At 47.8% G+C, this 10,397-nt stretch overlaps 1 protein-coding gene across 3 annotated transcripts; it reads left to right on the top strand.

Annotated features, from left to right (window-relative positions):
• Positions 1–562: 562 nt before the first annotated feature.
• Positions 563–10,195, top strand: RUSF1 (RUS family member 1). Of its 3 annotated transcripts, XM_044448007.1 has the most exons (16): positions 563–958; positions 1,141–1,197; positions 2,171–2,334; positions 3,178–3,255; positions 3,528–3,642; positions 4,513–4,558; positions 5,521–5,553; positions 5,845–5,950; positions 6,195–6,296; positions 6,384–6,454; positions 7,037–7,221; positions 7,832–7,889; positions 8,203–8,273; positions 9,057–9,215; positions 9,338–9,415; positions 9,861–10,195. In XM_044448007.1, the coding sequence occupies exons 2-16, from the start codon at positions 1,191–1,193 to the stop codon at positions 9,953–9,955; spliced, it is 1,368 nt and encodes a 455-aa protein (XP_044303942.1). In that variant the 5' UTR covers positions 563–958; positions 1,141–1,190; the 3' UTR covers positions 9,956–10,195. The 3 variants fall into 3 exon arrangements, with proteins under 3 accessions (XP_044303942.1, XP_044303943.1, XP_044303941.1); XM_044448008.1 differs by lacking the exon at positions 1,141–1,197; XM_044448006.1 differs by lacking the exon at positions 563–958 and having other exon boundaries at positions 966–1,197.
• The last annotated feature ends 202 nt before the right edge of the window (positions 10,196–10,397 follow it).

The raw sequence follows: 10,397 nt of genomic DNA, 5'->3' as shown, positions 1-10,397 counted from the left end.
AGGAGTTGGGCAGGCTTACTCAAAACGCAATTGCATGGTCTGTGATGGAGTTACTCCCATGAAAGTGTGTACACAATTATGCAAGCATATTCCAACGGTCTTGATTGGATAGGATGGCCTGTGTGCCACTTTGGAATTCCAAAACTGCAGGTGAAGAATTCTCAGTGGCCTCTGACAGCTCAGCTTACTGGCAGCTCAGATAAGCTATAGAAGAGTGATGAAATTCACTGTACCTCAAGTTTACTATACTATGCCTCGCACTATTCCTGTACCAAATGTTTGGTGGCCAGGGGGGGTCTGTTTCAAGGAGGACAATCCTCCATTCAGAACTGTCTGCATTCCAGCAAGTCTAAAGATAAAGAACTCCAAGGAGTACAGGTAAGGGAGGGGGAAGTGACATCCATCAAGAAGCAGCACTCAGCAGACGGGCACCTTTCTTGCTATGGTGAGATATATCTCATTTGTGCATACAGGTCAGCATATCCAAATTTTATGTAAATCAGCAATAATACTCTTTTTAAGATGGGCGTACTGCTTTGAGAAGAGGCTCATCCTTTAAAGATGCTCTAAAATAATAAATGTTACGATTTTCTTTGCCCCAAGGACATTATAGGGGCCCTCATACCAGGATTTTGATGTCAAGCGTTTTGCCTCCCGTGCCGGTCCTGCCTTGCCAGGCCCACCCATCGATGCACTTCTGTGAGGGGGCAGCTGAAGTCTCCCCGTTCCCCGCTCACATTGTGGGCAACCTTCCCTCCCTCCCGACATAGAAGTACAATAAATAATAAGGGATAGAGAAAAGACTACATTCCCCAGCGTTCTCTGAGGCAGGGAAGCGGAAGTGAAATGAGTCCGACTTGTAACTCAACCGTTTCCTCTAGTTCCTAATGCAGGAGGAAGCAGGGAAGCGAAGCGGTGCTGCTCCAGCTGGCTGGAAATGCTGCAGAGCCCCGGTCTGGTGAGGATTGACGACGTGGCCGCGTTTTTCGTGTGGGGCGTGTTTTCTCTGGCTGGATTTTCCTCCCCGCACCTTTTTAAAATTAAAACCCCCACAGAAAGCCATTGAAACTTCATCTTAGTTGGCGATCAAGAAATTGCAATCCCTAATAAGATTTTTATTTTTATTTTTTTGTGGCGAAGATTTCCATCTTTTCCTCTTTGACAGGGCTCCTGGGGTCTTTAACGGCTGCATGACAGGTAGCGATTCAACCTGTAGAGCTTTCCGTATTGCTACATTTCCATGCTGCAAAATACAAAATTGTATATATTCTTTATGATATATAAATATTGTAATCACAAAGTCACATTTATATGACAATATGTATAATCACAAAGTCACATTTGTTTTAAAAAGTAAATTGCCTTGTGACACCTTTCAGGATTCAATGCATTACAGTAGAAGCTTGTATATATGCGTGCTGCATGCATTAGGATTGCTGCTCACGAAAGCTTATGCCATGACAAATTTGTCAGTCTTCAAGGTGACACAGGATTCTTAGATACTTTAGTGTCCTATTCTGCCTTTTCTGCCAAGCAGTTTAGGAATTGTCTTTGTGTGCTGGAATGATGAACTGTAGTTCCAGGACGCATGGCTGCCCTGTATGAGCGGAGAATTTGCTCTGGGACAGGACCACGAGTCCTTTGCATACTGCAAAGATAAAGGACAAGTTCAAAACTCTTCGCTTTTGTGCCTTTAGACGTAGAAAACATGCATAGTGATACATTTTTTAACTTCTGGTAAAAGCTGAAAATTGCCACTGGCTGGTCCTGATTTTCCATGGCAGTTGGGTGCTATGATAGTATTCTTTTTCTTGGCACCTGCATCGAAAGTCCTATATTATTTGTATCAGAAGCTGTGATACAAGAGTGACTTTAAATCAAACGTGCCAATGAGGGCTGCAGTGCTCCATGACTCCTAAGGTTTCCGTTCCTATGACTGGGACTAGCTGTCATTCTGTGAACTGGGTGGGCTGCTTAAGGTGGTCCCCAGTATCCTCTGCAGTGCATGAGGGTTCTAAGGTAAATGGCATAATGAATGAATGGGTTCCCCGAGGGAAGAAAATTATTAGAATGCAGTCTTAGAGGTCCATGAGCGGCCATGATCCCAGTAGGTCATGTTCACAGTTTTTCTAAATTAACAGTCGGTGAATTCTGTATCTTTCAAACTCAGGTACTGCTTCAACCATGACCAATCCTGGAGGGCAAGTGCTTTGCACAGAAAGTTATGGCTCTCGCAATGCTCAGCACTATCAATCCTTACCTGATGGCAGGCTGATCTGTGTTTCGGACAGACCGGAAGGTCAGGGTTACCGTTCAGTACGAGATATCTTCATGGTGAGTAAACTGCTGCTTTTTGAAACCACACCCGAGGCTATTTGGGTCGCTGGCCTATGGAAAAGTCCTACAACTCCCAGGACTCACCATTCCGTGATGCTTTTCAGAGATACATTCCAGTGACAAGCAGGGCCAAAATAACAGGCTTTTCTAGCCTAAAGTTCTTAATGCCATTAAGGAACCCACAGGGCAAGCATTTCCACCTTTCAGCATGAGGAAAAACTGTACATAAGTCAGGAATCACCAAGTGTTCCGTGGCTGCCGGAAAGAGGGCAGAGCCGCATTTGGCCCCAGGCCTGAATTTCTGCGCCCTTGGTTTAAAACATTTATGAACTGTTCTTCATTCACATCTTCCAAGGTAATGTAACAAATTCATTAAAACAACAAGTACAGTTGTAGTAAAAGTCCACAGGAAAACAAAAAGGCACAGTAGAGTGGGCATTAAAATTAACAAATGTTTGATTAAGCAAATACATTTGTAAAGGATGCCACAGCTCCAATGCAGTTGGTGCCTGCTATGCTGCAAGGGGTAAGAAAGTTCTAAATATAATGTATATTATCCTTATCAATATATGCAAATAGATTGTATTGGTATTCATCTATTTAAAAGATGGATGCTCATCAGTTAAGGGGTCCTCTTGTACATCATTTCCAGCCTGAGCAAGCTTTGGGGTTTTGCAAGAGCTTCATTGGGCGGACACAGATAAGCTGGTGGCAGAGTCCTGCTGCATCACTGTTCTGCCCACGAAATGGTTGAAATAGGGCCGAGACACGAACAAGAGCGTGAGCGAGCAGCAGAGGTGACAGGGAGGTGGTCCCTGATGCTCTTTCTCTTTCCTGCAGTCAGTCTTCCTGCCTCAGGGTTATCCTGAAAGTGTGAGTCCAGATTACCTTGCCTACCAGATTTGGGACACGGTGCAGGTGAGAGACTGACGGTCTGTCTCAGGGTGAGGATGGGTGGGAAGGCCTTCCTCCTGCCCCATACTTTCTGAGGCTGAAGAAAGAAGCATGGCGAGTTTTCGTTCATTTGTTCTAAGCAGGGCTGTCCTTCGGATGGACATGTATGTGCGGCTGAGGTGGGATAGAGGACTGAGGGTCAACAGGAGACAGGAAGCAGAGTGGGAGTTGCAGGAAGCACACGTTTCATTCTAACGGTTCCCCTCCCCTTTCTCTCTCTCATCCCCAAACCTCAGGCCTTTGCTAGTAGCATCACAGGGACACTGGCCACCCAGGCCGTGCTGAAGGGGGTGGGAGTCGGGGACGAGACTTCGACGGTTACGGCCGCCACCGTCACTTGGATACTGAAAGGTGGGAGCTGTCCTCAGCTTATTCTCTGTGCCTTTCCCCATCTTGTCTTCTCTTCTCCTGGAGAAAAATACCTTGGGGTACCTGACTGAGATGCAGATTCTATGCTCCAGGAGGAATCTTTGTTCTGCTTCTTAAAATATAGCAGCTTCAGGCTATCTGTATTTTCTTTGCCTCCAAGCACTTTGTGAAACCTCCTTTGAGAATTCTCTTCTGGCCTGCCAGGACTACCCACCCAACCCCAGTATAAGGCCTTTAGGAGCTTGTAGCTTAACAGTTCTTCCCATAACTGCCACTCACCACACCATGGCCAAGTTGGCTGGGAATCATGGGAGTTGCAGCCCAACATATCTGTATTGTGTCAGTTTGGGGAAGATGGGCTTCATCACCTTCCTCACTGCTTCCTTGAACCCGAATCCACCACAGAAGTTGCATCACTTATCCCAGGCAGTTCTGTTCTACCAGCATACATGACGAAGGTGCGAGCCCTGCCTGGCCGAAGGTTCTCAGCTCATAGGATGCCTTCAAGCATTAACTTTTGAGCAGAGTTTGAGCACAGCAAGACACGAGGACTGTCATGGCAAATCTGCTCTGCTGGTCCCTCGACTGTCTTTTTCCAAGCCTGCCCCATCTTTACTTTGAACCCAGAGTGACGCAAGCCAAGACGACCCTCTTGACCCATACTCTGGTTCTGGTTCTTCAGAGCCACTGCTTTACTTCCCTGCCCCACCTGCCTGCCTAGAATGTCTCTCCCTCCACACCTGAAAGCTCATTTGTTGCTTAGCTCAACTCCCCTTCAAGCCCTACCACACAAGGTCCTGTTACTTCTTCAGGCGAGACATTCACGTGTTTTCCCCACCCTTTCTGCCGCAGATGGGACAGGAATGCTGGGCCGGATTCTGTTCGCCTGGAGCAAGGGGTGAGTCGTGATTCCTTCGCCATCGTGCTGTCAAAAGACTGGGCAAAGGTGTTGGCCTGAGGCTGCTGATACTTTCTTTCACTAGTGAATGGACCCAGCTTCCCACCCAGATCAAAATTGTGCCTGCACCATTGTGGGGAAGCCGTACCTGATGGTACTTCTGCGTGTGGTGCCTGCCATGGTATTACTGCCCCCTGAGAGCGGGGGAGGGGGGTCTGTCTACCACATCCTCCTTGGTGGGGGGCTGCTCCACGGCACAGGGCATGGGGCAAGTACAACACTGTCCCTCTGCCTACTAATCTCTCCTGGTTTCCACCTGTATGTATTGCCATGCTGTGCACTGTTTAGAGAAGAAGTCTCCCCCTAGTGGCTGAAGGTGTTTCCAACCACAAGGGCTCCTTTAGGTTAAATAAAACTAATGCACTTCAGGAGCAAAATAGGGCAGAGGTTCACAGCTCTAGGGTCCCCTTAGTATACATGCAGAGCTTCCACTATCTGGATTTCACAGTCTTAGCACGATGGCGCTTGATGGCAGACTTTTCACTTTCCTCGGAGCTCAGCATTGCACAAGTGGTTCTTCCCTGGCTTGCAAAACAACCCAGTGAAGTAGGCTAGGCTGAACAAGATTGACTGGCTCAAGTTCACCTAGTAAATTTTATGTCTGAATATTAATTTAAACCTGGGGTTGCCCCCAGTCCTAACCAAACACGAGCTGCTCAGCCATGGAGCTCCCTGGGTAACTTTGGGCCAGTCACAGCCTAGCCTACCTCACAGGTTTGTTGTTGTAAGAATAAAATTGTGAGGAGGAGGAAGAGAACCTTGTAACCTACCATGAGTTTCTTGAAAGGAAAAATGGTGAGGTATAAATCAATAAAATAACCCTGGCGGCTCTTTTCCTCAAATTTGGTCTTTCGGGACTGTTGTATCACCATCCTTTTTTTTCTTTTCTTTTCATTTTCCAGGAGCAAACTGGACTGTGATGCTAAGCAATGGAGGTAAAGAGGGGATGGACCCTTTTGATGCTGCGTTATAGGTCTCCTGACCGTTTTTGTTCCGAGTTCAGTGTAAGGTACAGATTCAGTACATACGCATCAACTGCTGGTCAGTGACCAAATAAAGGATTGATCGATTGACTGATTGATGCATCAGCTGCTGCACTCATGGAGCAGTTGGGCGTTTTACCTAGAGGAAGACTTGGTGGGACCCCTTTTGCCCTAATGGGCCCAGTGACCCTAGCGAGTTAACCTTTAACCCCCCCCCCGCTGCCCTGACCCCACCCTGTTTAGACTTTTTGCAGATGTACTCAATGACGTGGCCATCTTAATGGAGATCCTGGCTCCTGCATTCCCAGCAGGCTTCACTTTCATTGTGTGTCTCAGTGGATTCTTCAAGGTATCAAGGAAGGAGGTTTGGGGTGGAGGTTGGTTTAGGGAGTCATTGTGATAGGCAATAGGAAGGACTTGGGAGCTGGTGGATATAAATGGGGAGCCAGTATTGGGTGGACTAGGAAATGGCTTGGCAGTTCTCATTTCCCATCCTGGTAGCTCATGGATGCTGTGAGAATCCTCACAGCTGTCTTTGTGTGCAGCTCAGAAACTTCCCCGTCTCTTCTTTCTCTCCGCCCTCTCTGCTTCAGTGCATTGTGGGAGTCGCTGGAGGTGCCACCCGGGCAGCCCTTACCATGCACCAGGCCCGGCGAGACAACATGGCAGATGTTTCAGCCAAAGATGGAAGCCAGGTGAGAGGGCCATTCAGCCATGAGCTAGCTGGTCCTGAGCACAGCTGACCTGCAGCTTGCTATCAGCCACCTTCCCCTCTCTCCTAGGAGACCCTGGTGAACTTGGCTGGCCTGCTCTTCAGTCTCCTCCTCATCCCTCTTGTAGCTGAGAATCTCCAGTGAGTGACGTGTGGCCATTTCTCTCTTAAGTAGTACAGTTGTGGAAGAGGCAGGATTTGCCACAGAGGTACAGATCTCTAAGTGCAGAGGAGAAATCTGGATCGCCTGGGGCCCCAGTCCGGCCCTGCAGGGTTCCCTTCGTGGCCTCGCCACCGTTCCTCCAGCCGCTGACTGCTGGGTGCAGCCTTTGTGCCATTCTTGTCCATACTCTAAAATGCTGAAAGGCCTCTCCTGGGGATGGGAGCCTCAGGCTACAGTGTGCTGGCATGTGGGGCCTTGGCCCTTTTGCCGTCAGGCTTCCTCCTGCGGGAATGTGCCCTCCAAGCATTTCCTCTAAGTGGTTTTTGGTCCTCGGCCTGAAAGAGGCTTGGCATTCTTAGTACTAAGGCTAACAGGATCATAAGAGGGAGCAGAGAGAGGCCAGAGGTGGGGAACCTGCAGCACTGTGCGTGATGATGGGCCACAGCTTCCATCGTCCCCAGCCCTTGGCGGTGCTGGCTGGGGCTGGTGGGACTTGGAGTTCAGCAGCACCAGGAAGACCCCAGGCCTTTTCCCGATTCTTTTCCCGCCTTTCCCTGCAGCCTCACCTATGCCTTCTATGGTCTCTTTACGGTCATGCACCTCTATGCCAACTATCGGGCAGTGCGGGCTGTCTGCATGGAGACCCTCAACCGCGCCCGCCTCCGCCTGCTCTTCCGCCACTTCCTGGAACGGGCAGAGGTGCCGGGCCCTGCTGTCGCCAACCCACAAGAGCCTCTGCTTTTAGGTAACGACGGGGTTGCTTACGCAGGCAAGACTCCCCGGGGCCCGCAATTCAGAAGGGTTACACCATATCCTGAAATCCACGGGCAAGGCAGCTATTCCCATGGAGGTGGCTTTTTAACATTTCCTACCCCCTCCACTGAGGTGGATGAGAAAGAAACTCTCGGTTTCTATTCTGAGGCCGACCTCAAGCTCCTGCGTGCAGGTGGACTGGTGTGGCCGTGAATGGAGGAGGATGGGGGCAAGGAGAATGTGTGTGTCCTTCCTCTGAACCACCCTGATCTTGCCCTCTTTTAAATGTTCTTTGCTGACAGAATAGCCAACCTAGCACTATCTCCTAGCCTACCTCACAGGGTTGTTGTGAGGATAAGAGAGCACCAGGAGGATTACCTAAGCCAGCTTGGATTCCTTGCTGGAAAAGGGTGGGAAAGGCATATAATAAGTATGCCACCGATGTCTCTGGGCAGTTCTGCTGGGGTCTCTGTCATGGCAGCAACGTATCTTGCCTTCTGCAGGGCTCCCGAAAGACCCTGAAACCGTTCAGTAGGCCTAATTTGAATACAGGATTGCGTGCATGGGATACTGAGTGTGCGCACGTTCCTCTCTCTGCGTAGGGTTCCATGAACCACTCAAGATGATCCTTGGAGCTCCGCTTCACTCAGTAGCTTCCAGGTGAGTTAACACCCATGGAGCGCTTCCATCTTGTTGTAGAAATCATGCCTATGTGCATGCCATATTTTTGCACATTGTTTACTTATTCCTGTTCTTAGCTTCCCTTTGTAAATACAGCTGGAAAGGTTTATTTTAATGTATTATTTTAGTATTTTACTGAATGGCTTGTTTCAGATGCATCTTTATTCCCCGGAACAAAAAAATATTTATGGGAGGCAAATTAGAGGAATCCCAAGGCTGGCCTTTAGATTGAATCTCCTGACTCACTTCCTTAAGGTTTGGTATTAATATCTTTTCCTCCAACTCTTGACAGCGTTACTGATTTCCAGAAAGTCCTTGAGGGGAATACTACGAATTACTTAATCTTCTTCAACCACTCAGAAGGTGGGTAGGTGAGAAAGCCACACTTAGGACATGTCTTGATATCCCAACACTGTGAACGTGAAAAGGGGAATACCCATTTTGGTCCTGTGCAAACACTTTATCAAGTTTCTATCCCTCATGTCTGTGAAGACAGGCTTGAAAGCACAGGGAGGAGGAGACAGAACCATTTTGGGCCATGAAAGTTCTTTCCAGGCCAATCATACCAAAACTCATTTCTTTAATGAAGGCATGACAGAGGGCAAAAACCTGGAAGCAGAATGTGGACCATGTGCTAGATTATGGGATGTGTGGCCTTCCCCATTCCCGCACCCTGCATCTTTGTTGCTTTAGCTCTTGTGAATGTACTCTCAGCTTCCACGCCTTCAGTCTCCCACTGGCTAAGAGGCCTCTACAGATGGCCAGATTCCTGCCCTGCTGGGTGCAAAATTTATTTGAGAGAGAGAGACAGAGAGAGGGACAGAGAGCACGTGCTTCATGTCTAAGCTTCATTGCTAACTTCCTGTAGTAGGCTTTGAAAATAATGCTCTTCTTGCAATCTTTTAAAGATGCAAGTTCTCATATTATCCCACAGTTATTTTTAACCATACTTGATTGTTTTTACATTTTAATTCTTTGATGTTTCCATTGTTTTTATTTGGATTGTCTTCTGCCTTGGAATACAGTTGTCAAAAAGGATAACAGCTGATTTTCAAGAGAGGGCAGCAAAGGTTCTACAGTTATCTAAAACTGGAGTCTTCCTACATCTGTGCCGCTTGTCCCCTTTCTCTTTCCCTTCCTTCATAGGGACTGTTTCCATTCTCCTACACCGACAGGCTGACAGTGTGGATATGATTAAGGCCTGCACCCATGCCCTCCTCCTGGAGTTCCTGCTGTGCTGGGAGCTGCCAGCACGCTTCTTGGACAAACCATCTGCTATGGATCTGCGGTGTCGGCTACGTGAAGGTGATGAACCAGGAAGTAAATCTGGAAGGGGAGCGACCATCGCTCAGTGTGGTTGGGCACATGTTTTGCAAGTCTTCCGTTTGTAGCATCTGATGGATTTCCGTCCTTTTTGTGTCAATCAGAACCTAATAAGAAGGACTGTGCTGTACTTCCGGAAACACATCAGCTTTTGGACAGAATCTTTCCCAAATTCCTGACAGGTTTGTGGTACTGATTTAGGTGCTACCCTTTACCTTAAAGCTGTAAAACCTTCCCAATTCTACAGTAAGAGAAGTGGAATTTCACTACTTGAACAAGCGGTGAAAACTGAACAAATTTGTTCAGTGGCTTGTTCGGTTTGATTTTATTCTACTGTAGTGCTAGTTCACAGGGAGTGCTAGTAGGGAGTCATCCCTGTTGGAGAACCTCCTGGGGGCTCTAGCATCTTAATTTTCCTCTTTGGCCACAGGCTTTGCAACTAGGAATCTGCTCTCTTTTAAAAGAAATCAGACGCTGTTTTGATTTCTAGCACTGTTGACAACTGCATCAAAAACATATTCAGTTGTGCTCATGTTACATCCTGCATCAAAAAGGTGGGAACAAGAACATGCAGATTCATGTCTCATCTTTAAAGTTTTCCTTTCGGATCTATTCATTTCTTCCAAGGATTGAGAGCTGCAGGATGGGTAACAGACCGGAACCTTCTAGGCCCTGAGGAATGGCGTGTGGATTGGACCACTGCTGGGAAGAAAAACCTTTGATTCTGCAAGACATTTATCACTGATGCCAAGGATAGGACCTTCCCACCTAGAAAGGAGCAGATCCCAGTTGCTGCAACTAATACCAGTATTTAGAGGCATCTGGGCCTGCCTTTGCCTTGTATGAGATTGGCAAAGCTGTAATGTCCAAATGGAGCAGAGCTGTTGGTAAAGTATCCTCTCCCTAAATCCTGGGGGTGCGGAAGGCAGGATCATAATAATAAAAATTTGCAGTAAATTTGACATGACATCTTCCCTTGTGGTTGTAGGTGGGTGGGTGAGGAAAGTGATACTGAGATAAAATGTATCAGTGGCGTTGCTGTACGGAGCATTTCCTTCTGTGTGTCTCTCTAGTTTCTGTTCACCAGGTAAAGCAGGCAGGCTTGCTATGCACATTCCCTGAGCTTTCACTGCCAAGGACTGTGTGGCAAACATGACACCATTA

Source organism: Varanus komodoensis, unplaced genomic scaffold (genome assembly GCF_004798865.1).
Source record: "Varanus komodoensis strain SLA01 unplaced genomic scaffold, ASM479886v1 scaffold53, whole genome shotgun sequence".
Taxonomy (NCBI): Eukaryota; Metazoa; Chordata; class Lepidosauria; order Squamata; family Varanidae; genus Varanus; species Varanus komodoensis.
Note: the sequence above shows the minus strand (reverse complement) of the source record. Positions and strands in the feature narration are given on the sequence as shown.

What these genes read in the sequence shown, in the direction of transcription:
- RUSF1 (XM_044448007.1), top strand. An exon ending in CTGTTCGCCTGGAGCAAGGG is followed by an intron (nt 4,559 to 5,520) that starts GTGAGTCGTGAT and finishes TTCATTTTCCAG; the next exon opens with GAGCAAACTGGACTGTGATG. An exon ending in CTTGTAGCTGAGAATCTCCA is followed by an intron (nt 6,455 to 7,036) that starts GTGAGTGACGTG and finishes CTTTCCCTGCAG; the next exon opens with CCTCACCTATGCCTTCTATG.